At 42.3% G+C, this 27,227-nt stretch overlaps 2 protein-coding genes across 5 annotated transcripts in view; one reads left to right on the top strand and one right to left on the bottom strand.

The window, feature by feature from the left end:
- LOC125692643 (cytochrome b-245 heavy chain) overlaps positions 1-9,485 on the top strand; it is a 28,734-nt gene extending 19,249 nt beyond the window's left edge. For all 4 annotated transcript variants that reach the window (XM_048943412.1, XM_048943401.1, XM_048943431.1 and 1 more), the window contains 7 exons: positions 3,701-3,830; positions 4,420-4,512; positions 5,356-5,609; positions 5,875-6,037; positions 6,828-6,974; positions 8,131-8,255; positions 8,997-9,485. In XM_048943412.1, coding sequence (XP_048799369.1) covers positions 3,701-3,830; positions 4,420-4,512; positions 5,356-5,609; positions 5,875-6,037; positions 6,828-6,974; positions 8,131-8,255; positions 8,997-9,123 — 1,039 coding nt within the window. In that variant the 3' untranslated portion in view covers positions 9,124-9,485. The remainder of the gene's footprint in view (positions 1-3,700; positions 3,831-4,419; positions 4,513-5,355; positions 5,610-5,874; positions 6,038-6,827; positions 6,975-8,130; positions 8,256-8,996) is intronic.
- A 10,357-nt stretch (positions 9,486-19,842) lies between these two features.
- DYNLT3 (dynein light chain Tctex-type 3) lies at positions 19,843-26,802 on the bottom strand. The gene is made up of 5 exons (XM_048969109.1): positions 26,669-26,802; positions 26,113-26,154; positions 24,184-24,307; positions 22,784-22,861; positions 19,843-22,024 (listed from the first exon to the last, which is right to left on the bottom strand). The coding sequence occupies exons 1-5, from the start codon at positions 26,696-26,698 to the stop codon at positions 21,948-21,950; spliced, it is 351 nt and encodes a 116-aa protein (XP_048825066.1). The 5' UTR covers positions 26,699-26,802; the 3' UTR covers positions 19,843-21,947.
- Between the last annotated feature and the right edge of the window lie 425 nt (positions 26,803-27,227).

Here is a 27,227-nt window from a genome sequence, read left to right as displayed (position 1 = left end):
TCGAGCAGGACCTGCTTTTTGTGAATCCGTGCTGACTGGGCCTGATCCCCTGGTTGTCCCACACTTACTGTGTGATCTCATTCGAGATGATCTGTTCCATCTCCTTCCCTGGCATTGAAGTCAGGCTGAAAGGCTTGTAGTTCCCCAGATCCTCCTTATGATCTTTCTTGTAGATGAGAGTCACATTGGCAAGCCTCCTGTCCTCTGGGACCTCTCTGGTTGACCAGGAGTGCTGATGGATGGTAGAAAGCAGCTTGACAATCACCTGTCTCAGGTCCCTCAGCACCCTCGAGTAGATCCCATCCAGCCCCATGGATTTGTGGCAGTCTAGGTTGAGTTAAAGGTCTCTAACTGTCTCCACCTGAATTGTGTGGAGTTTATTCTGCTCCCTATCCCAGATTTCCAAGTCTGGAGGTAAAATACCCCAAGGATCGCTGGTCTGACTATTAAGACAGATGTAAAGAAGGCATTGAGAACATCAGCCTTTTCCTTATCCTCAGAGGTCATGTTTCAGTAAAAGATGGATATTCTCTTTAGTCCTCCTCTTATTGTTAATATATTTGTAAAAAAAGTTCTTGATTCTCTTTTGCTACAATGGTCAGGGTCAGTGCAAGTTGGGCTTCTGTCTAATGTTTTTTCCTGCATATCCTAGCAAATTCTTTGTACTCTTCCAGAGTTGTCCATCCCTTCTTCCACAGCAGGTAAACTCTTTTTCCTCCTGGGGCCTCCGAGAAAGCTCCCTGGTCATCCACACTGGTCTTCTTCCCTGCTGACTCATCTGACAGCACAGGGGGACAGCCTGCTCCTGTGGCTCTAAGAATTCCATGTTGAGGAGCGACCAGCCTTCCTGGACACATTTCCCCTTTAGGATGAATCCCAAGGGGCCCTCCCTTCCAGTCTCCTGAACAGTTCAAAGTCTGTCCTCTGAAAGTCCAAGGTTTTTGCTGGCCCTCCTGCTGACATCACCAAGAATTGAGAATTCTACCTTTTAGTGGTGACTCTGTCCAAGATAGATAGCTCCTGACCTCCACATCTCCCACCAGTCCTCTGTGAACAGCAGGTCTAGCAGGACTCCTTCCCTGGTAGGCTCTCTTACCAGCTGCATCACAAGTTGTCTTTCACACATTCCAGAAACCTCCTAAACTGCTTCCTCTATGCTGTATTATATTTCCAGCATATATCAAGGAAGTTGAAGTCCCCCATGAGAACAAGGGCTACAAATTGTGTAACTTCTGCCAGCTGCTTGTGGGATGCCTCATCCATCTCTTCATCTTGGTTAGGCTGTCTGTAACAAACCCCCATCAGGACGTCAGTCCTGTTGGCCTTCCAAAATGAAACTTCAGTTTCATTTTATGAAACTACAGAACTGATGCATGAAGAGAATCCTTAAGTATCCGAGGCACGTTTCATAGTTTATAGATATACTGTGTTATCCATTTAAAAAGAAATTCTAGGTCTTAAAATTAGTTGAGGATTCAGAGCACTGGAAAGTGTATTAAAAGTGCCCAATAATAATGACTATTCAACAACACTTCCTCTTAGTCCAGTAGCACCAGTAAAAAAAAAAAAAAAGAAATGAGACTACAGCAGGAAGAACAGAAATAGAAGGGAAATGAGAATCACCAGCAGCATGTTTGTCTGTTTTGACTTCTGAAACAAGAAGAATGTTAGAGCAAAAATTGAAGGAGAGTAAATGGCATTTGTTTCCTTTGGAAATATCATGTAACTACTGACAAAATGTCTAAACTTTTCAGAAGTTACTAAACGATGCTATTAGAAAGCAAACGTTGCTTTTTCTAACAGTCAGTGAGTAGTATACATTTCATAAAAGTGGAGTTTTTGTTCTTTCAATGATGACTATACTTTCACCATTTTAATACAGTGCTGAAAAGTTTAGGCAGCAGTGGGGATCCGTGTGGTTGTCAGGCACTGCTTTGGGAGCAGATGAATATAGAAGTATGATCTGACACTCTCAACGTGTTTGAAAGGCACATAGATGTCATTTGATCTCAAGAGACAGAAGGTTGTGTCAAACATACATGAATACATATGAATATGTAGAAAACTGAAGAATACATAGTTAATGGAATGAAGAGGGCAGATTCTTGTCTGATGCTGTTATAGTACTTTTTAGTGCTGATGTTATTTGTCTATTAGTTACACATCACAGATAGAAATCCTGACCTTCCCATCAATAGTAAATGTAAGGAGGAAGGAATACAGAGATTCAGATCACTCTGCTTGGCAAACTAAAGTAAAATTTTTAACAGAAAAAGAAGAAATTAGAAGGCTATATTGCTGAAGGCTTAATTGCAATCTTGGAAGGTCACCTTCAGCATGTAGTAAGTGAAAATTAGTCTTGTCCTTTCCTTACACAGGCTGCTGGCTTGTCAAACTTCGAATGGAGTGTAGGGCAGGGTGAAAACCACTAACCCTTAAGCAACAGGCTCAGGAGTGGCAGAAAACAGGCAGAAAATGGGCTCCTCCCATTCCTGTAAATCACTCCAAGGTCAGCTCAGATGAAGCCCTTGTCACTGTTGGGGAAGTGAATTGCAGCTGATGTTGTTTCTGAAAATTGCAACTCATGATGCTCCTGGGACAGTGACATTTCTTCCCTTTATTTTTTAGGCAGGACATTAGTCAAACCCTTAATGAGGAAGAGGTTCATTAGTAATATCTATAAGCAGTGAAATCTTTAACTTTCAAGATTGCACACAGGCATTCTAATAATCCTCTGATACATTTGTCACTTAAACCTAGGCGTACATGTGACTTAGATACCTAATTTCTTTGAAATGTTAGAAACACAGCCAAGTTCAAGGAAATTGAGCTTGAAAAGCAGAAAGGGAAGTCATGGGAAGAAAATATCAACAGAGTTATATTGGCATAAAACCAAACAGTCTGATCAGAATCAGACCATTTCTATGGAAAGTCATTAGATCTTAACCTACTAATTGCCGTCATATGAGGGGCTCAGATGTGGCCCTGAGGATGGTAGAACTTCACACAGGTGCAGGAAATAGTGAACACGATCAAAATATACTTTTACTTCTCAAAACTGAATTCTTTTTCCAGCATCAGTTCTGCTGAACTGGAGCAATCAGGCTTCTCTATAATAAAATAAATGAACAAAACAAAACAAGCAAAGCTCACGTTAGAATGTTGAGTCTAGATTATCAACTAACATCAGCTTGCTTAGCCAACATAGCTACTTTGAGCTAGAGGAACCTGTTTCCATCACATCAACTAAAAATCTACTGTGCAGTTGTAAAGAGAGAGAAATTACCAAAGGAATAGTGTTCTTTGGAAAAGGCTGTCCTTGATTTTTAAGAAAAATAACAGGAATAATTGCTGCAGTGATCAATAGGAAACTTTATTATTGATTATTGAGCCCACTCCATGTTTCATTTTTCCTATTGAAGGAAAAAGTAGGTTTTTTTTGAAAAGAATTGAGTTTTCCTTGTGTTAATTACACTCTGGAAGCGATAATAAATTTACCTCACAGTTCCTCACCTGATCTCGTAGTCGGTATTTCCCCCTACAATGTTTAGGATAGATCAGAGCCATACAGAGGAATCAAAAGGTGCAGTAGCACTGCAGGAGTCTGTAACTATGCAGAAAAAGAATACACAGAATAACAGTAAGTGACAGATATTCCTTAATTCCCATCTTACTCCCTTTATGTTTTGCATTTTTTCAGGCGCATTGTGCGGGGACAGACAGCTGTGAGTCTGGCTGAACATATTCCAGAGATGTGCTCTAAGAATTTCACTGACTGGGGAAAGAAAGGAGCTTGCCCTGTCCCCCAGTTTGCAGGGAATCCTCCTATGGTAAGAAAAAATCCAGTACAAAAAAACGACTGTTTACTCTTTTTGTTAAATAGTGTATAAACCTGCTGCACAAAGTAGTTTTCTTTACATTAAGCAAGATTTCCACATAATGGATTACAACCCAAAATGGACTACAGACAATCCACTTCCAGTGCCTCGTAACAACAGCACAACTAACGGGCAAAACAGATGAGTAAATCTGAGAGCTGTTTACCAAAGTGTATTTCATATCACGGGGGTTCCAAAAAGTGCTCTAATCTACATAATAGTTTCACATTATTAATAGCCTGATGATCATTAACAGAAAATTAATGTCCAGACTCAGCCGGAGACAAAATCATTCATAGGAAATTACCATTTCATACCTATGGTAACAACTAAAAATGCAAATACAGTTCTCAACAAGGAAAGAAATTCCCCCTCTGAACAGAACTCAGTTTGAAGGTGTCACATATTTTAACTCTTCCTTACTCTGGTTGATAAATAACATGTAACTTGAATTTAACATCTGTTTGTAGTGTATCCGGAATTCAGTGTAATCTCAGTTGCCATCTTTGTAATTTAACTTCCCATTTTATTCTGTTAACAGACATGGAAATGGGTAGTAGGTCCCATGTTTTTGTACCTCTGTGAGAGGCTGGTGCGGTTTTGGAGATCACAGCAGAAGGTTGTTATCACAAAGGTATGTGTTGCTGCTGTGCTTCACTCTGGGCTAAACACTAGCAGTTTTTCTAGATGGTGCAGCAAAACCAGGGTTCCTACATGTCATACAGTGTTTTCAAATAAAGACGTCTCAAGAAAGTCATGATTTCTGACAGGCAAAAAAAGTACTACTCTCTAACATCCAAGTGTAGTTGTTTCTAAGCCTATCTCCAAAAGAGTGCAGGAAGGAAAAGTTAGCTAAGTACAATACTGAATTGTGGAGAAGATAAATCATTTTCTACGTATCTGCATAAATTATAGCAATGTAAATATTCCACATTTCCTGGCACAGAATCACAGAATTGTCAGGGTTGCAAGGGACCTCCAGAGATCATGTAGCCCACCTGCCCTGCCAAAGCAGGTTTCTTAAAGTAGGTTGCACAGGAAAGCATTCAGGTGGTTTTTTGATATTTCCAGACTCCGCAGCCTCTCTGGGCAGTCATGGCACAGGGCACCACCAAAAAGAGCCTGGCCCCATCTTCTTGACACCCACCCTTTAGATATTTGTAAGCACTGGTAAGATCCCCTCTCAGTCTCCCCTTCTCCAGCCTGAATAGTCCCCACTCTGACCTGTCCCTTTTGGAGTGACCACAAGAATGGTGCAATAAAGTACTTTAGCCAAAAATTTAGCATCTTCTGCAGTCTTTCACCTGGCTGTCAGGCACTGCTCCTTACTCCCCACTCTGCTGGGAACATTTCATCTGCTTTTCCTGCTCTTGTAGGAGAGGGCAATGCTAGCGATGAAAAATGTAGACAAAACCAGTGAACAGGGAAGATACCCTTTTACTTCTGCCTTTTTTTCCCCTTGTCCCTCTTACTGTAGGTGGTGATTCATCCCTTCAAGACAATTGAGCTCCAGATGATGAAGAAGGGTTTCAAGATGGAGGTCGGGCAATACATTTTTGTCAAATGTCCAGCAGTGTCTAAACTGGAATGGCATCCATTCACATTAACCTCTGCCCCAGAAGAGGATTACTTCAGCATTCATGTCCGTATTGTAGGAGACTGGACAGAGGGCTTGTTCAATGCCTGTGGATGTGATAAGCAGGAGTTCCAGGAAGCATGGAAGTTGCCCAAGTATGTACGGAGTCAAGCATTGTAAAGTCAACCAAAATCTAGGGCAGCTGAAATTTTGTTCAACCTGGCTGGTGGCATCTGTGATACAATCCTTAACAACTTCTGTCATGGATGTTGGTCTTAGACTGCTCGCGTCGGTTCCCTCCTCTACCAATTCCACCTTTTCTTTTACTTCCTGGTGCAACAGGCAAATATTTCACCTTTCTGTTGTTTTAAATGATGCTAATAAATATCCACTATTTCTTCCATGTACTTTTGATTTCAGGATAGCTGTAGATGGCCCCTTTGGAACCGCCAGTGAGGATGTGTTCAGTTATGAAACTGTTATGCTGGTTGGAGCCGGGATAGGGGTAACGCCATTCGCATCTGTGCTCAAGTCTGTCTGGTACAAATACTGCCACGATGCAACCAACCTAAAACTTAAGAAGGTACGTGCCCTCTTTGTCACAGAGATTTCCCAGAACCCATTTAGTTGTTGGAGGACCAACGGTCAAAATCAAAACAGTCCCAGAAAAGTGATCATGGAAGCTGGAGGATCAAAACTGCAAAAATAAAAGAGAAGAGAAAGACGGAAGGAAATACCCTAGGAGCAAAATTCAACACCCAAAGCCTGGCTGTTGTCCTGGGGATTTCCACCTGTGTTGGAAGTGCCATTCAAGCCATGCAAGACAAACAAGACATGCCATTAATTCACAGGCACTAACTGCAGCTCGTGCAAACATTGTATACCTTCCCTAAGAACAGAGAGAGTAACTGAGTCAGTGGTAGCACAATGCTACCATCCTCCTTTCACCTCCCTGGAAAGTCCCTGTGCAGAGGTGTGGGGTCACACTGCAGTTACATTTGTATTCAGTGGACAGAACTGGTTTTGCTACTTGCTTTAATTTACCTTCCCTGCTAGCAGATGGGAGATAGAATCTACCAAAGTCATTATTTTATGTGCTAACAAACTGTTTCACAGGGATAAAACTGGTGAAAACATCCCCAACTACAAATGTGAACCACCAGCAGAAGAGAAAGATATTTCCTTGTTCTGCTTCACAACCTTCTCACCTTCTCAATCCAAACTCCTGAATAGCTTCAGCACCAGCTTACCCATTTACTGAATTAGTCAGAGCAATATCTTCAAGAACTCCATAGTCCTTCTTTAGTCAGCAAACAGAAACCCAGAAACCTAAGTACCTATGTCCCCTGACAGTTCTCGCTTCTCTCTTCCAGATCTATTTTTACTGGCTTTGCAGGGACACTCATGCCTTTGAATGGTTTGCTGACCTCTTGCAGTCTCTGGAGACTCAAATGCAGGAGAGGAATAATGCAGACTTTCTCAGCTATAACATCTACCTTACTGGCTGGGATGAAACTCAGGTAACAACACTATGGAAAATAATCACCTTCTTGTGCCCCCAGGCTGATGTTAGCAAGTGTGTTATGTTTTGATAAATGTTCATATGGTCATTATTCTGGACGTCCACATGGCTCTCTGGGGTTTTAAGTGCAGATAATTACTACTCACTAGAACTTACATGAGATTAGCTGCTGATGTGCACTGACTTTCTCTTTTTTTTCACTCTGGCTGTGCACGCTGGGAAGTAGTATTTCCTCACAGCATCAACCTCAGCTCACCCTGCAGGTGTATCTAATACATAATATCTAATGTATCTAATGCAGGTGTAATCTAATAATTTCTTTCAGAAAATGCCATTTTGGGGAAGCTAATGCAAAAAGTTTGAGTGATGGCAGCATATTTGTTTCAGAACATTCATGAGTTCTCTGTCTGATCCCATGATTATGGGTTGGAGAAGAGTGATGAAGGAACAGCTCTTCCATGACTCAGTAGAGAATGTGATTCAGTAAGGAAAGGTGCTCACTCTGGTACTTTTAGTGGTGCTTTATGTCACTTATATCTCGCCTTTGAAAAATTCACTGTGTGTCTAAGTGCTGTAGCTCAACTACAGGGATAGAGTAGCAGTAAGGTAGGAAGTTACCTCACACATACAGTGAAAAAAACATGAAGGAAAGAAGAAAAGTCATGCAATTCTTGCTTTTGGAGAAAGTTCTAAGTTTTTTGGCTTCAGAACTCAGCAAGGGCTAACCTTAGCCCTAAAACTGTCTTCTATTTCCTCCTAGATGATTCTAAGTGAAATTTACATAGAGAGAGTAGACAAAACGCCCTGATACGGATCAGGCCTTCTGGAGATCAAACTGGCAGAACTTCATTAAGGTCATAGGAGTTGTATTACTGTAAGGGAAGGGAAAGAGTTGTTTTAATTTGCAGCTTTATTTTACAGTTCTTACAGGACTAAAACAGTTCACTGAAAAAGGAACATAATTGTTATGTGTTCAAAGTGTTCAGTTCTTGAGATAACCCAGACTGGGGGTAAGAGAGAGATGGACACTGCTGGTCAGGACTTGTGTTAATTTTCCTTTCTAAATACCATAAATTCTACAGGAATGTTTTCGGAATGCAAATAATTTGATGCATATTGTCATGACACTATCCTTTGTCTTTCATTTTTCACAGGCCACTCATTTTGTAATGCATCATGAAGAGGAGAAGGATGTGATTACAGGCCTTAAACAGAAAACATTGTATGGAAGACCTAACTGGGAAAATGAGTTCAAAACCATTGCGAGGCAGCATCCGGGGTAATCTTGTACAATTGAAAGTGTCTGTGAATGTCCTCTATTTAACTGCCATAACAGCACAATCTTGTTCCTTTGACTGATAATGTTGATGATATTTTAATAACAGTCTTCAGGTATTTTCTATCTGGTTTCAGCCATGGTCTTGATGTAGGGCTTCATCCCATCGGGTCTTGACCAATTTACTTTAACCTGCAATTTAAAGAAAAGATCATCCGTATGTGGACACTTGAGACACTTGATGCAGTGTCTAATTACTAGCAGATGTTTTAGGAAAAATATATCTCATCTTTCAAGTTGAAGTAGATAGGAATGTCACTCAACTTCTAAACACTTCTAAAAATAACACCTTCTACCTCAAAAAAAACAAAACAAAACAAAAAACAGCACCTGGGTACAGATGACCTTTAGCTGTCATCTGTAAAAAAAAACTGATTAGTTCCTTTCAAAACTTTTTGCCATAAACTCTTTGAGGCTTTACTTCACTGATTCCAGTGAGGTCAATAAAATTGTCTTCGCTGACTTCTGCTGAGCTGAGATTTAACTCACCACCTGGTTCAGAAGTGGCAGTAAATATCTCGCAAGTTTGAAGGGGTGATAAGTTTTAAAAGACAGACATGCTGTTCTGCTTTAGTTTCTGTAGGTGAGAAAAAATACTTGCTGCTAGAGAACATAAGATTGATTTACATGAACATCCAGCTACTCTATGTCTAGTTCCTGACCATGTTTCTATTTTCTTAACAGTTCCAGAATAGGTGTTTTTCTCTGTGGACCTGAGGGCCTCGCTGACACACTCAGCAAGCAGAGCATCAGCAACTCAGAAGGTGACCCACGAGGAGTACACTTCATTTTTAACAAGGAAAACTTCTAACTCCCAGACACGTGGCAGTCATTCATTACAAAGTCTGAACATTGATCTCTTTCTGTTTGGAATCTGGGAAGGATAGCCCAGCTTCTGACTCAGCTACACTAACACATATCCCATTGCTTCTTCGGAGTTATTTTGATGCTGTGGTAGAGTAAGAATCAAGTTTCACCTTAGGAAAGTTTGCACTGCCCCCCACATGCTGACAATTTAGCCGAAACCTATTTGTCTTCATGAGGGGATTTCCTCTCAAATAACTGCCTTTATCCTCCTGTTATTCATAATGACTGCTGAAGGTTCTAGGCAGCCATATGCATTTGGGATCCAATTCACATTGATAAAGCTTAATGCTATTAAACAAGAAAGCATTCTGGTGTAATGTTTGCTACTTAGAGACAGCTTATGGTGGCTATCGAGAGTACTTCGAAATAGGAATTTAGGAAAGGGTGAAGGGGAAAGATTTCTCCTTAAAACAGGAAATCTGCTTTGAACACAAGCAACTCTCGGGTTTCCAAAGACAAGCCTAACCACCCTGTAGAGGAGGGAGTGCAAGCAGCTGAAAAGCAGCCAGTTCTCTTTAGGAAAGCAGAGTACTGAAAAGGAGCCACCTGGAGCCAACATGCCACAGCTGCAGTCAAGTTTGCAGACAAGTTTGTGCAGCTATCTGGTTGTATGCGGCATATTTTACACCTCCATCTTGCAAGACCTGATGTGTTCTCCCTTTAAACCATTTGTAAATGTTATCTAAGCACTATGTGCTACCTCAGAAGGACAGATTACCATTTGGTTATATATGAATAGGAAACTGCCATATGACACATCTGAAAGGCAGGAAGTCACAGCTGGTAAACACTAGTACAGATCAACCCTTGGGGAAATTTTCAGTTCTTTCCCTCAAAGGGGCCATGTTTAAATCTACATAATTCTGTTTGCAACCCACTTATTAAATGAGAACAGAGCTTAAGCGGAATTAAAGAAGCTTCTTTGTTGGAATAAAATGAATTGCTACTGAAATGATAAGGATCTCATGCTGCACAGGGAGCACTGAAATATTTGGCTTTGATTTTAATGAAAATATCATCAGAATTCTTACGACTCTGGGGATCTTTCTTTTTGTAGCCAGTTCTAATGACACTCCCAAACCTGCTGCATGCATATACCAGGGATCGTTTGTCCCTTCAAACTCAGAAAGAGGAATCCTGTGCTTATTATTAAACCACTGCCTTCCTAAAGCACACAAAAGAGCAAGCAGATGAAAGCTTCTCAGTTTCCTTCTAAGTTTTGTTTTAGTAAATGCTGCAAAAATATAAGACATGCATTATCAGTCATCATCTGAATATGAAGTTTATTTTAAATTCATGATATGTGAGTGAAACTGCACTGAAATACAAACATCAGGAAAAAACTAGTTTGAAACCTCCCTACTGTTCAGCAAAGCATGGAATAATGGTACTGTTTGAAATCAATGCTACTGTCTACCAGGGTGCTTAAAGGAGTAAAGCCCTCCTTCTAAAGGCTTGCCTGATCTATAAAAGTTCCCCTCATCTGTGGTATTACTGACGAGCTACAAAAAACCAACCAATCATTTCTTACATGGTGATGGTTGGGGCAACATTACTGCTTCCCACACAGGACATACAGAGCTCTTCACTCATCCTGAGGAGAGAGCTAGTGCTACAGCGGGCTACTGCTGAGCCCACAGGATAGTCCAGTTTTATGGCCAGGTAACACTGCTTGGAATCTGACCACTGCTGTAGGCTGGGTTTCTTGTTGAAAATTTCCTCTTTCTGGGTGTCTGGGGTTTTCCTGTCATAGGGGCAGCAGCAGGGGTAGTTTTTGCAATCAACAGATTTCTTTCACTGTCAAATTCCTGGCTCCGAAGAGCCTGCTCTGAAAACAGAAAGTGGCTTCTTGCCTTTAGGAAATGTGGTGCTTAGCAGTTTAAGCAGTGTTATGAGGTTCATGACCTCGATGCAAGAAGCAGCAGCAAGATTCTCTGAAAGGCAGGGGCATCCCAAGGTTGCTCCTGTGGACAGCTGGGGGAGGCAGTGCAAGGGAGGAGGGATGGCTGCCATAGGTAGAAGTCAGGACTTGACAGAACTCTCTTTCATTAATGAGGATCTATTGCCACTCCAAAACTCTTCCCACACCTGTACCACATCACTGACTTGCTGGGTGCCAAAGTAAATGAGTCACTGGAATTGCTTAGGCAGAGCTCTGACACTGCCCATGCTTGTGGGGGGCTTTGAAAACCCTCAGAATCATCCTTATTTCTAGTGGGGTCTGAACATTAGGTGTGGCTACCTCACTAAGGCTGCCCTATAGTATCCTCCAGTCTTATCTCTGCTTCTTCTGTAGGGATGACTGTAAAAGAAATGACACCTCTTATCCCTCCAGACACAATCAGCAGTGATAGGAGCATAGGACTTGTGATTTGCAGTATTGAATTCAAGCTGCACCTAAGTTTATGAAGAAGATTGAAGCCCGATCTGTCCTTTCATCCAGCTACGAAAATGCCCTACTCAAATGAAAAAACCTCTGCTGATGGCAAGAAGAGCCAGTTGGTAATGGATTAGAACACCAACTTTATCTAATGGAAAGCTTTATCTAATGGAAAGAATTAGCAGTTCAATTCAAACAGATGAAGAGAGAAATTGATCTCATTTGTGGCTCCCAGTCAGCATTTTTTTACTTTCCTTCTTATGTAATATTTTGTCTGTCTTCCCAAAGGCAGCCATCTGAAAAAAAAGAATTTGATTAATTAATCAATAACCTTAAATATAGTTAAGGAACCTGATCCTCTGGAGTGCTGATCAGCTCCTATTTCCCATCTTAATTTTGGAAACTGGAAGGGGTTCTGGAGGATGCAAGGCACCTGGTCATCTCTGGCTAACATGTGAAATCTCAGCATGCACTGAGTTTCATCTTCTTCCTTGCTTCCCTGGTAAATACTTGCAAAGCTGCCCACATGCAAAGGAAGTCCAAGTTTTCATAAATTTTAACCTATAATAAAGACACTGTTCTGCCTGTTCACCATCACACATCTCCCAGGGGGAAACCAGGCTAGTTGTGAAATAGAGCTTCCTCTTTTCTGTACGAGTTTCTCTGCTGGGTGGAGACTTTCTGCATTTCAGTCCTTAAGTGAGGGGATAAATCAAATTAGAAAACCAAAAAGTTGACTATCAAACACTTCTGCAGGTTCATTCTCTATTTTGGAATATTCTTAACAAATTTGTTTTGACTATTCTTATTTTTCCATCCTTCAGTGGGTTTGTGTTTGTTAGTAGCAAATATTAAGATATTAATGGTTCTAAGAGTTTGCAGCATCAAATGCTCACATCTGACTGAATACAACAGCAACAGTTCCACAGATGCAAGCCAGTGTAGTTATTTGTCATGAAGCACACATTTGTTTTGGCATTTGATAGAGACCCTAGCAAGCCACTGGTCGCATTTACATTCACCACACAGAAGCCAGATCAGACAAACAGAAATTAATAGCAGCAGAGTAGAAATGCATTGTAAGAATTGCAGAAAGCTTACAAACGCCTTCCAGCTGTGCACCAGATCTGCAATTCTGCTAGGTCCATCCCTCCCTTTCCACTTGTGCTCTTTTGCCTGGACACTGCATGGGTCTCTCTCTGCTTGCTCAGCTACCACGGATTTCTCTCCATTCATTCTCTCCTACCAACTGCTGCTTCACTCACCCTCTTCATCTTGCTCCTCAACTCTGCAAGTCTCTGGAGAATCTCCAGTTCTCACAATGCTTCTGATGGTTTTGCAAATGCTAAGGCCCACTGTAGGTGCAGGGAAAGGCATGGGGAGCCTTGCTCCAAACTCCAAGCAGTGCAGCACATGTCTCACAGGATGTGATTCAGCTGCAACCTCCCCTGTCACTACAAATGAACCAGGGCTGTAGGCAGCTCTGCATTGCCCAGACAGACTGTTTTGTTTCCCTCCAGTAATATTTGTCTCCACATTTAACTACTGTGTTTTTGGTTTTTTTGTTTTTTTTTTTTTAATTGTTATTACTTTAAATTCTACATAGAAGATTTATGAGCTCCTATGTTTTTAAAAAACACATGGAAGTCATCTGGTGCCATTGTGGTTTAACCTGGCTGGAAGCTCAGCACCATACAGCTCACTCTCCCTCAGTGAGATAAGGGAGGGAATTGGAAAATAAGTAAAACCTGTTGTTTGAGATAAAGGTAGTTTAATGGGACAGAAAAGAAAGAGAAAATAATAATGATAATCATAAAAGAATACACAAATCAATGATACACATTGCAGTTGCTCACCACTCACTAACTGATACCCAGCCAGTCCCTGAACAGCCCCCCACCAGCTCCCCCAGTTTTGTAGTTCAGCACAACACCACCTGGTCCAGGACATCCCTTTGGGCAGTCTGGGTCAGCTGTCCTGCCTGCATTCCCACCTGGCTCCTTACATATCCCAGCTCCTTGCTGGCAGGGCAGCATCAGAAGCTCAAACATCCTTGGCTCTGTGTAAGCACTGCTCAGCAACAACTTATACACTGCTGTGTTATCGATGTTCAGAAGAGCAGAGCAGAAGTCTGGTTTCATGTAACAGCCTTTCCACTTCTCCAAACCGAAGAGATTTCTGCCTCACAGTCCCAGAGAGACAAAGCGTAAGTAAATACCACTGCAGGTCAGCCTAGGGCTGGGTAAGCTCCCATGGGCAGCTAGAGAAGACGGTTGCTGCTGTGGTTTTACCACCCTCTTGCCCTTTTTCTCATACTTCCCTTTCATCTGTGGTAACTGACAATGGGTCAAGTCTGTTTTCAGGTGGCAAATTCACACAAGCTCTCTGAGATCTGAACTTTTCTTAAATAGCAGCAAGGATATAATCAGAAAAGATTGCCAAACAACAAGGAAACACCTTCTAGAGTAACCTCCCTCAGAAGACAGATAAAGAGCCCTGTAGGTGATAAGCTGCTTCCTCCTGCTCCAAAACAGTGAAAGTTCCTCTCAGCTGTGAAAAGTCCATAAAATACTCTCACCGTACCAGTGCTGCAAATGGCTGAATAAACATGTGGATCCTCTTCCATCACTGTTATCTGTCTCACACAAATCAATGCACTCAGCAGCAAAGACTCAATTCTACAAACCAAAATAAATAATAAAAAAGGTGTGTAAAAAGCAGCAACAAAGGCAGCAACCAAATACTATTTATAGAGTAGTAACTAATGCTCAGTTACCCACTACAGCTTTGCTTTCAGTTTACAGAAAACCTCCAAAGACCACAGTTTTTGCCACCAGTATTGCTGCAGCTGTGAGTCCTTTCACTGCTATTTCATACCCTGAGACCAGCAAAACCCACGTTGTAAATATAGCCAGGGAACCTTGCCTAAGGTTACTCACTGTTGTTTACAAATGTCCCAATGCCTTTATTTGAATTAATCTGTCCAACGCTCAACTGGTACCAAACTAGAAGCCATCATAATTAATGAAGATACCAGCTGGGGATGTCAGTCACATCACTCACTGCCTGAGGCTTTCCAGCAGCCCTACAGTAAGTGGTGAACATTTCTCCAAGCAGCAGCTCTGAACATCAGCTCTGCTCTACAATAACAACAGTGATATGAGCATCGATCTGAGTTTTTCATAAGAAGGCCAATATATCAGTGTATTTACAGGACTTCTCCAGAGCCCTTTTCTGATATGTCACAAAAAGACAATATCGTATTTGAGAGCTTTATGTACTGATTCTGTAGGAGCCTGTATGCTCTAAACCACTCCAGAGTGATATTGGTTATGGTTATCAGGATATGGGTTACCAATGATGGAGATACATTCCCTGTAGCTACGTCTGGGGAGAGGATCTTAACCCTGGAGGAGGCTGGGATCAGCGGTAATCAAGGCAGACAATGACAGTGTGCATATGAATGTTCACTTGTGAAGCTGGATGGGGAAAACAGCAACACCAAGCTATTAGGCTGAAAAAAAAAAAAAAAAAAGCTGCATTTCTCAGAGGGCAATACAGGCAGCTTACTATTAGGAAAATCCATCAGCTACACTTATATTTATTTAAGCAACAGAAACTAGCCCCAGATCCAGGAAAATTATGAAAATTCTTCAAGTCATTTGCAGAGATCAAGCTGTAACCCATTCAGGTTGCCACTTCCTCTTCAGATGTAACAGATGTTATTAGCCAATGCCCACAGCCACTAATTTGTTTCAAGCCTTTCCTTCTCCCTCTACCAATGCACAAAAACACTGTCCATCACCACCTAAAGGGGACAGCTTTTGCACGTTGTAACAACAAAAGAAAGCTTCATCAGCAAATTCTGTGGGCTCAAGCTAGCTGCTTTACCTGCTGATCAGGTATTTTCACTTGACAAGGGAAGTATCAGTGTGTAAGACTGCACAGGACTGCCTTTTCTTATCTTGTAAATGCCACACAAGCTGTAAAGCAAATCTCTCACACTGTTTGTCTCTTTCACCACCCAATTCCAGAATATTTTCATCTTTAAAAAAAATCAATACAATCTCTTGCAAATATAACTACCAGCCCTCCTTCACTTCCATCTCTTACCAAAAAAAGGTATTTTATATTATTACTGATGCTTCCAATTGTCATCTTAAACCTTCTCTGATCTTACTTTTAACTGGGTGCGACTCTCAAAATACTGTCACTACAGTTTCTAAGCATGCAGACCCTCAGCCGTCTGGTGCTGTTCCTTTTGACTTATCAGTCAGCAACAACGTGCCTATCTTTGTCCATATCTTAATTTCCCTTTACCTGGTACCAAGCACACCATATCATCAGGTTAGCTCAGGGTCTGTGCTTGCCAGCCAGCTCAAACTTCCTGATACCCATGCCACCTGCCTGCTAGCTCGCATACAGATTGAGTTGCAAACCAGTTGACTTACCAAACCAAGACTTAAAAGGGACTCACATCACCTCCCTCCATGATTACTATGGTTCCCTTTTGTCCATATTGGAGAATCTGTTCCTCATACATCTCTCCCAAACACTACTGCAGGTCTTACTTCTTGTCCATTACTGACTTCTTCCTCTTCCCTTAGCCCTTTTTCCTCCACCAGCACAAATACACTCAGCTTACACTGGTTTCATGGCTGTTCATAGCCTACCTCCTATCTGCCTTCCAAAGCAAGAGCCAGAAAATCTCTGCTCCACCAGATCATTACATCATTCTCCCATTCCAATGTCTTAAACTGTCAGCAGGCATCCTTTGAAGGTCTGATCACTCTTAAGAGAAGTTCCCTGTAAAATTCTACAAAGCTAGCTCATTATCTGCCCTAAATACTAGCTGTTTTCAGCAGTTTTCTGGAGACAGTCCAGCTGCTTTTAGGAGACCTAGCCAAAACTAGCAGCCAGCTTCTTAGACAGCTGGACCATTAATTTTACATTTAGCACTCTTCTAAGAGCCTGCTTGTTCCTCCTGAGTTGGTCCACAGGCTCTGGACTCTCTTGCCTTTCCTGCTGTTGGATGCACAAGCCCCCTGTGCATTCCTGGCTCTGTCCACATGCTCTCTGCCTTGATCTCTGCTCGACTCAAACATTCACTGCCTATTGGCTTTGCAGTCTAACTGAACAGCATTCAGACAGCAGCCATGCTTTTGTTTTATGTCTGAATAACATCCAGTGGGACACTGTTCCCAATTCAGCTGCAAATCAGCTGATTGGGAGTTTGCCTGTCATTGACGTCTGCCTATGTATGTATGGACAAAAATAAAACACTTGTAGACCTATATTCTTTCTCAAGTTTTAGTCTCAGTTGTCTCTCTCTCTGCCTTCTCTGCTTTTCTCCACTTCAGGTTTGGCTTTTCAGTAGGAAAAAAAACATGCACATTTTTACAACATTGCACAGCCCCCTGGCCAGCTTCAGTGAGTGACTGAAGGAGGCTGGCTCTATATAATACCAAGTCTATTTTTAATTCCCCAGCATCTGTTCAGTATTGGTAGATACTGTTGTGATATAATATATGAATGACAGTGATGTTTCTCCTCTCTAGAGGAAGTATGTTAATTGTAGAATCAAGTATGTCAATTGTAGATTTGGGAAGGGACCCATAAAGATCACTGAGCCCAGCTCCAGGCTCCACACAGGACCACCCAAAATCAAACCCTATTTCTGAGAGCACTGCCCAGATGCTCTCTGAACGCCAGCACTGGTGGCCGTGCCCACAGCCCTGTGCATCCCGTTCCATGCCCACCCTGTGGTGCAGCCCCTTTCCCTGACCCCAGCTGCCCTCCCCTGACGCAGCTCCATGCCGTTCCCTCGGGCCCTGTCGCTGTCACACAGAGCAGAGCTCAGCGCTGCCCCTCCGCTCCCCCAACACCAGAATTAAAGTGTGTCATATATAAGCACGTGCACAGAAAGCATACTTCTGTGAGGCCTGGGAGAGCCTCATAAAAAATGGCTGAAGCCGGGATGTGCGATTTGCAGAGCTCGCAGTGACTGCAGCACCAGCTCCTGAGCTCCCCAGTAGAAAGCAGCAAGGGCACCGGGGTGATCAACGATGCCACGACCTCGCGGTACCGCAGCAGTGTAACAGTGAGGCCCCGCCCGCCCGCCTCACCGCCTCCGCCTCCCGCCCCGCAGCGCCGCCCAACGGCGGCCGGCAATGCCGACCCCTGGCTTCCACTACAGGCAAACCGCAATAAACCTTCACGTACAGGTAAAGAATCTGTTTAAAAATTGTAACGTCCCCACAAAACTCGCCTGTCTTTCCCTCATATGTCCGCGTTATGGTATGGCCCAGTAGGCCTACTGCAGTTTGATTCCAGCTACCAGTGTGTTACTGCAACACTGATCATCCTTCTCCATTACTTCTTGCTCAGGCTGCGGAAGAGGAGTTGTACAGAAGCTTGTATCTGCCCCTCATAGTGCCATTTTGTTCCCTTTTAAAAACTTTAAATGTAACAAACACGCTGACACAGTACGCTTCCCATCTTTAAAGACAAAGGCTCTTCAAACAGGCGAGCTAAAAGCTCCAGTTATTCAGCAGTGACTCAGACTCATCAGAGCAGCAAAACATCCCTCCGTGGCATCAGACTGCAGCCTTCCCTCCGTTACGTGGCAAAGAGAAACCGCGCCCCCTGCGTGGCAAAGCACGCTGCTCCCTCTCCCGGCGCAGGCCAATAAGGCAGAGCACCTCCACTGCAGCTAGGTTTGTTGCTGCAGTCAAAGAATATTGCATCCAAGCTCACTCACCTAGGGAAAACTGCCTTTGGCCCGGAAATGCCTTGTGAGACACAGGCAGAGCCTACTGGCTGGGGATATTGCGATGTGGGATTTGATCTGCTCTGCACTTACTGACAGCATGATTATAAAAATCCCCCTTGGAATTAAATGTAAGCAAACTGACTAGGTCAGCCTGTACAGGAGCCAGCAAGGTGCATCCCCATAATCGGTTAAGAACTGCTCATTATAGGATTTGCTGCACTCCTCTCTGAAGGATCTGCAGTCTGTATTAAAGCAAAGAATCGTAGAATGGCCTGGGTTGAAAAGGACCTCAAAGATCACCTAGTTTCAACCCCCCCTGCAGGGTTGCCAACCACCAGACCAGGCTGCCCAGAGCCACATCCAGCCTGGCCTTGAATGCCTCCAGGGATGGGGCATCCACAGCCTCCTTGGGCAACCTGTTCCAGTGCGTCACCACCCTGTGTGGAAAATGTCCTCCTAATATCTAACCTAAACCTCCCCTGTCTCAACTTAAAACCATTCCCCCTTGTCCTATCACTACCCATCCTCATAAACAGTCATACCCCCTCCTGTTTATATGCTCCCTTCAAGTATTGGAAGTCTACAGTGAGGCCTCCCTTTTTTCTCTGTACAGCAGCTACAGAACTAATGCATACAGGTTAGTGATAACGTCCTGTCTTTTATGGTGTGTTTAAATTGTCAGCCAAATTAAAATAAACAGGCTAGCTACAAGCTGAGAATTCAACAGCTTCTACGTAGCGCGTTAGATTGCATGAATATAAATTGACCATAGAAGGATCTGTACTAGTTTCCCTGAGCAAGTATAAAGGGAAAAAGAGGCATCACACCTTCCCTTTCACACAATTCTGATAACAAAACTCTTACGTGCTCTTTTGTAGCAGAGGAGTAACAGGTGTCTTTTCTCATGAAGTCATACATAGGATCATGTAACTCCATATATCAGGCTATAATTTGATGCACATTTTGTCCCACTACTAAGACCTATATTGTTAATAACAACTTACTCCCACAATTACAATAGTTAAGGAAAATATCGTATTGATAGAAAGTACTATTGAAATGTATTCCCATATTCTGCAGTCCAGAGTTTCATACTTGAAAAAAAAAAATTACTTGGGAAATGAAGCAGTGTTGGTCAGAATTCGAGAGATGTATTAAACACAAATAGTTGTTGGTACCCACATGGGGATGGGCAGTTGAAAAATGGAAAAGAAATCAAATTTGGTAGGATATGATGAAAAATGCAAATACTTTTCCCAGACTTTTGTAATAATCTTCCTGGAGCAATGAAAACTGTCTATTGAATTGCCATGACAAACAGAACTGAGTTGACAAAATATATGGGAAATGGTCGACATCTGGGAATTAGCCTTTGATGTGTCTTGTCTTTAATATGCTGGCACAACTTGGAATAAATTTCCCACGTTCTCACTATTGTATGCAAGTGAAGGGAAGTAGAGAAATACTGCTCTCAATCGCCATTTGCATAGATCAAACACACAAGGCAGAGATACAGCTAAGGCAAATCTTTAGTTTTTGATTCTGGTAGAAAGAAAAATGAAGCGGTCTTACAATTAAGCAGCATTTTCCAGGTTTCTTTTGCAGTGGAACTTTCACCAAGCCTTGTTAAACTGATAGCCCTGCTCAGTGCATCTTGTTTTCAAGTAAAGCAGAAACACTCAATAAGTTACAAATAGCTGTATGGAATACTTCTGACCACAGCACCTGAACGCCCATTAAATAGGGATAACAGCCACCACGACTTTTACATCTCACACTACAACAACCCTATCCTTCCAGTCACTGCTCCACTTACCTTTTCCACTTTGTGCAATTCTGAAAATCAGTGAAACTCTGCATTTTCGTTAGTTTCACAAGTCAGCTCTTAAGTGGCAGCACTGCATTCAGAAAGTGCTGTCCTAACCCATACGAGGTTGAACTGCTATGTATCTGAAGGTCAGTACAATATACATATACATCTTCACACTATACTTGCCTTTAAGGCAAAGGTAACATTACAGTGCTTAATTTTACTTGCACTCAGGTCAAAGCAGAACTCTATTCGTTTGCAAAGCAAGAGCTTTTCCACAGCATTGTGAATTACACATTCCATTGGTACATAGTCTCACAGCAGCTAAATGACTACACAATTTAAGCAATCACACAATTCTTAGCTTACTCTTTGTACAGATCACTTGCTATATGTCCTAATAGTCAGCTACCAGAAAACCAAACAGAACTGCATAACAGTGCTTTAATACTTATTTGTTAGAACTGCAGGACAGCCTTACAGTAGCTGTTAGGTAGTTACTAGTCTCTTCCAAAGACATGCAGTAATGAAGAAAAAGCTCTATCCTTAAGCAGGATCTGATGGAACAACTTAACGCAGCTGCCACTTAGTGGCAGCAGTCATTCAGGCATTTTTGGTATTGATACATCTTTATCACATACATTGTGCATTAATAAACAAAAATGTAGGCCCCAATCTAGCAAATACTTGTGCAAATGCTTTTCTTCCATGTGGAATAATTCAAGTTAAGACTCATCAGATGAGCAAATTTAAGAACTTGCATAAATCTTGATAGGGTGGGAATTCTTAGTGCTCAAAATATATTTTAATAGGATTATGATTAAATTCTAGATTTAGAGAATATAGGAAATATTTCTATATATATGTTGCTTTAAGATAAATGGTTTCAAAGGTAACAAGAGCCTCTAGAAATGCATGTGCCTTCTCTCTGAACAACAAAGTCCCACTTGGAGAAATGAGGGCCAACTCTTATTGCCCTCGCTCCTGGTTAGTCCTGCATTGCAGGAGGACTCAATAAAGTGCGTGTCACAGATTATGAAGTCATGGAATAAAATTGAATGCAAGTACCTTCGAATGCTTTAGGAAGGGCAAATTATGAATTCAATGCTAATGTCTGATCCCTTCAATTGACAACAGATATAATATTCTCCATTCTGAAGAAAAATCAGTATTCTTGTTAGGCCTAAGTACACTGCACCTTTGCCCTAGTGAAGTCAGCCTCTGCCTCAAGGAGGAAAGCTTGTATGAATCCAATCTCAATGCAGAAGTTCAAGCCTGACTGAAGAGTGAAGTTCACGCAATTTCAAAGGCACCAGCATTCAATAAGAAGTCAGTTATATTTAATCAAACATGAAGCACTTGATACTGTTTACAGTATGTGCACTGTGAACTGCATCCATAATTTGTTCCCAAAGGCACGAGAATCCTGAGAGGTCTTGCTTGCCCTTTCACCTTTCTCTTTGATTAGATATGTTCCTCTTGAATATAGTGTCTTTGATATTAGCTTTGATGTAAATTCTATTGATCTTTGTGGCATCTTCTCATTAACATACTTCTGAATATTTCAATTCTGAAAACTCACTTTCTCTCATTCTTCTTTTGCGCCATTTCAAATAATTAATCTATGAGAACTGGCTTAGACTGTATGCCCTCCCTAGAGAACTCCTGTCTGCTATACCACCTCTTAAAGAAAAAAAAAATATATATATATAAATATACATATACAACTAATTGAAATATTTAACCATGTGTTTGGAACATTTTTTTTATAGGCTGCGGTGTTGCTTATATTTATCTTCCAGTCAGCTACAGGATAATAGCAACAGCAAACACGTTGACAATGCAGTTCATTGTTCGGTTCTCCCATCTCACTGTGCAGGTCCCTAGAAGAGATCATTATCATTTGTTACAAAACATAAAAATACAATTCCAGCCCCTTTATTACATTCATTTTATCTCAACGTAAACTATGTTCAGTTAGGAGCAATAACACAGTTGTGATTTAAAGTAGTTATTATTATTGTCATGCTGGTTCTAGTTAGACTAAATTCCTCAAAACATTTGTACTAATTTGGACATCGTTTACTACCTAAATACCAGGAAGAGATGAGAATCTCTTTTTAAAAGCTGGATTATTATACCCTGAACTTTAGAACTAACTTAGATGTTAGAAAGCACATGAAAATCTATATATCACCTGACTTGATAGGTGGTTGTAAAACATGTTGCAGTCATACTGCTCCTATTTTTACCAAACTTTGTTCTCCTTCACAGCATCACTGTCTCTTTACAGCAGACAGACAGACAGATACGCTTAGGACAATGCACTCACTTTTACTGAAAACAATGTTTTATTGCCTCTCTGATTGATCAATGGTTACCCAAGAGGGTTCTTTTTTTTCACATTTGTTCAAATAAGAAGGCATTTCTACATTTGCTTTGCAGCACCTCCAAAGCAGTCATTCCTAATGCAGACACAGATTCTGTGGTCAACAAAACACTTTTCCTGGGATTGTAAACAAGGGTTTAATTCTGGAACCTACTGCTTCTATGATCACTCTTCCAACACTTCAACCGAACTGTTACAATTGAGCAACAGGTACCATTTCTTCAGCTACAATATTTAATCTGAGGAAGCCTACCATCAGTTGTAGTATCCCAGAAGCACGAGCTTGCTGTGTGGAGACCAGCTCCGCTTCTCTGCATCACTGCACAGGTTACTGAAAGATACAGTCATAAAACCACGGCTTTCATTATTGAAGAGGTGAATCGTTCACGTTTTCTGAACTCCAACTCACATTATTTTTTCATACGGCTGTCAGGAGGCATTCAACTAAGCCAACACCTACTTTGACTCTCCATCACTCCCAGTATTTTCCTCAAGAGCTCGGTATTTGATTCATGATTATCTTTAGTCATGTAAAGACAATGGCTTTAACAAAATGCTTGCTAATAGGATTGTCCTTTCTATCTTTTAAACTACTTAGATACAGCTTTTGTCAGGTGCACCACAGAACTGGGTTTCAAGTGCTGTCCTCACCATACAGCAGAAGTCACACTGGATAAGAACTGCTTCCCAAAGGTAGCGTTGGCTGCTCTCTGAATGTGGCAATAGGGCATTTCTAAACTGACTTGTAACTACTGTAAAAATGTTCAGTTTGAATTGAAGACCTTAAAAACAGACCAGGGTGCTAACATTTGCTTTGGTTCTTTTGTGAAGCGTTGATACAATAGTATTTTAAACATGCACTTTTCTCCATTTCTCTTCCATAGATATGCACAGAAAAATAACAGGACATGAAGTAGCTTAGAGGACTGAAAATCTTGTAAAAGTCTGTACTTACAAAAAGCATAATTCTAATAAAATGCTTTTATTAAGAAAAAATAAAAAATTGAAGTATCTGTGTAGCAGAAATGCTAAGTCATGGCCTGAACCAGTGATTGAGCACCTGGTGGAAAGGCACGGCCAACCCAGGGGAGCTCAGGTGCATGCAATGTACCTGAGTAACTGGAAGGAGTGCAGCCAGGATCCACCCCTTCCCAGACCTCATTTAAGGGTTGGCAGTGGCAGTGAGGATATCTTGCTGGAGATCTTTGCCATCTGAGGCCTCCCAGGGGTAAGCAGCTTCTTTCCTCTGTTTGTGTGTCCATGGCTGCTGTGTTAGAGCTTATCCCCACTTGCTACAGCCTAGGACTTTGCTACTATGATATCACTGCTGTGCTTTCCATTATGTTACAGCATTACAACCTATTTCCTGAACTGATGCCAAAACATTGATATAATTGCTTTAGGATTGCTTAAAAGTCAGGGTAGTCTGTGTAACGTGGCATCTTCTGTGCTGCTGACAGCATGCTTAGCCCAAGTATATGTTCCATAGCTTTACCACAAGTACTATTAAACATCTCTGTAACAGAAGAGTTGAAGTATCTGCTCTGCTTACAGTTTAACAATTGTTCTATTGAGCATAGCATTGCACTGAAACAAACTTTTCAGCAATTACTCACTGTGACTGTAAAAGGGTAGATAGGTACTCCTACTCACCAATGTACTTATATGTTTTCCCCAGTTTTACCAAATGTGTCAGCGACTGTTCCACTATAGCTGCAGTCCACTGGTTGACTTTGTTGTGATTGTAATCTGCTTTGCCTAAAACACTTTCTATGCACTAAAACAAAGCGGGAGAGGGGAGAAAAAAAAGTAACAGTAAATAGAGGAAGCTTCAAAATGTGTTGTATAATCTAAGAACTGTATCTAGTAACTGGCTTCCTTTGAATTACTTCAGCTCAACAGGTATCAACAGCTGAATGGGAAGTAAAGTGAGCTTTCTTGGGAAATAACTTTTAAAATAACTTTTAGTATGTATTTACCCCACTACTACATGGAGAAAAATGAGGCTCTGAGTGAAAATTTGGTATAGGAATTATTAGCCATATGCTTTAAGTGCCAAGTGAAACCACAGGATCTATTTACCAGTGGAAATACTAAAGCCCCCCCATCCCCTCCACCTTATTCTCAAATGACTGCCTTCTCCAGCTTGGCTTTCATGTGCTGCTGCAGTGGAAATTGTACTACTCTGATCTGGTCATCCCTTCACAGTTTCTGAGCAACGCTCCAAGATCTTCAGATAGCTGGAGTCACTACAGCAGAACACAAATCCCAGCTTAAATGATGAGGCAGATGTGAAAGCAACAGATGATGCTTAAGTGTTGCATCCCACAGCACTAAAATTCCTGAAAAACTGCATATCCTCCCACAGCTTTAGATTGACTAATCCTTGGTTAAACTTAATGACTGAACAACAGAAAGCCTGCTCTCCAGCAGTAATTCTTACATTGCATTCTCTGTTCCTATTGAAATTCAGCATTACGTACTCATGAAAACTGTATTATTACAGTGTAAAGAAATGTACGTTTATAATAGGCAAGTAAAACAAAGCTATGTTCTCTGAGTCAGTAACGCAGACTTCATGCATATACCTCCCACTAACATGCCATGAGAGAGATTGGTGTTCCAGATCCTATAAAACCCAATTAGTTCTGATCCCATTGTATAAACCTAGACAGTGACTCAATGGAAACAAATGCAAAACAGGACAACAGCACTCAGTGGTGCTACTGGGATTCTGGTCTTTTTCAGAGATGTATTCAATACCAGAACTGCTTGGATCTAGTTAAGCTTTAGGTCAGAGGCAGAAAGGCTTGGCTTTGCTCCCAGCCTCAGATGTAAAAATAAAGAGAATCTCTGATACTGTATCTAGCCTCCCAAGACAGGGCCAGTTATGTAAGGGTTGAACTGTTGTTCACCTGACAGCTGAGGGCTTGCTGCTGTGACCTGGAGCAGCTCAAGAAGCACTATCCTGTCATGGGAGGGCAGGACCTGCACAGGCCCTCTAGGTGATGTACCCTTATAAAAACAGTATTTCCTTGTAAAAGGTGCCAACATCAATATGCTGTGTTCTTTTCATTAACCATGTCATCAGGCATTTTAGACTGGCAGGCTACTCATTTTCAGCCTGCTCTTTTTGTGCAAAAATTACTATATTTTTAAATGTTGACAGAATAACAAGCTCATATGGCCCAACCTCCAGCCAAAGCTACATCTCCAAATGTGATATCAAGGCTGCTCAAGGCTTTCTCCAGGCTGCCTGCTCCAGTGATTGCCTACTCTCTAGCTGGATAAAGGGAAAAAAATAAAACAACGATTTTCCTATGCAACCTGTGACCATCCTCCCTCAACATTCCAACAAGCAAATTCTATCCCTCCCTCTGTCACCTCCCCCTTAGACAGCTGAAGACAAGAAGTGAAGCTTAAAGTAGTTTCAAATGAAGGTCTGCTTTCATTTGATTTAAATAGCAGTTTATATTTTGTATAAGCTCAAATCTCTCAGGGACGGTTCATTAAAGTCTCTCTTTTCACTATACTGCAAGACAAAGTGTTTCTCTGAAGCATGAGCTGTGAACTAACACCTACCTCCTTAACTATGTTGTGGGCCTCGTCAGCATTGAAGATCATCTGTAATAAATTAACATCAATTATTTTTTTGGCACACCCGAGAAACTTTCCCTGCAGTTCTAACATACCCTATCTTCTACGCATTCTGATTCCTCAGAATTCAGCCTGGCTTCTAGAGAAAACCCGGCACGTCCACCTGTGCCATCTGCTTCTCTACACCCGTCGATTCCAAACAGATGGGCAAGGGCACAGATCTCAAGGACGGTGACGTCCCTGCGAGTTTCCAATAGAAACGGGCGGCCACAGATCCGAACGCGGAGACCAAGGGGGAAAAGGCCGCTCGGTTCCTTTCAGTAACGAGCCGCCGTCTCCCAGCGCAGCACGGCGACGACGGCGGCTGCCGGGCGCCGCCACCGCCCGCTCAGCCCCCAAACGCGTCGCTCCGTTTCGAGATTCCGGGACACCGCAGAGCCCCGGCCGCGCCCCCGCCCGCTGCTGGCCCGGCGCCGCGCTCACGGCCGGACGGCGCCGGCGGATCCCTACAGCGAGGCGGGGCCGGGCGGAGAGCCCCTACCTCGTCGTTGTGGGGGTGAAAGTCCTCCATGGCCACGACGCGGGTGGCGGCGGTTCCGGCAGCGGCGGCTCCTCCGAGTCCTGCGCGGCTCCGCCTCCGCGGGGCGGTGCTGCGGGACGGGAGACACCAGCTTGGGGAGGCGGCTGAAGGCGGGCCGGGCTGCGTGTGCTGAGCGTGGGAGCGCTCCGGGAGCCTGGGGGGCTGTCCTGCAGGGAAGGGTGGCGCTTTGTTCCCTGCTGTTGGGTTAGTTCGTGTGAATTGCCTGACGTACAGCTGCCGTTAGATTTTAATCGCGGTGACTTGCTTTTAATTCTACTTTATTACAGAGAAATGGCTTGGGTTTTATTTGGTGCGCTGCACGAATAGGTGTAGGTAGGTATGATCTCGCTCACGGTGATGTTGCCTGGGAAACAGGAAGGACACCTAGTGGAACAGTGCAGAACTTGAACGTGATTTTTTTTTCCTTAATATTTTACCTGTGTTTTCCTTCGTTTGGATTATTGGTTTCTTTTTATAGTATTACCGCTGTGGTACAATTCTCCTGATATTTCTAAACCAG

Source organism: Lagopus muta, chromosome 1 (assembly GCF_023343835.1).
Source record: "Lagopus muta isolate bLagMut1 chromosome 1, bLagMut1 primary, whole genome shotgun sequence".
Lineage (NCBI taxonomy): Eukaryota > Metazoa > Chordata > Aves > Galliformes > Phasianidae > Lagopus > Lagopus muta.
Note: the sequence above shows the minus strand (reverse complement) of the source record. Positions and strands in the feature narration are given on the sequence as shown.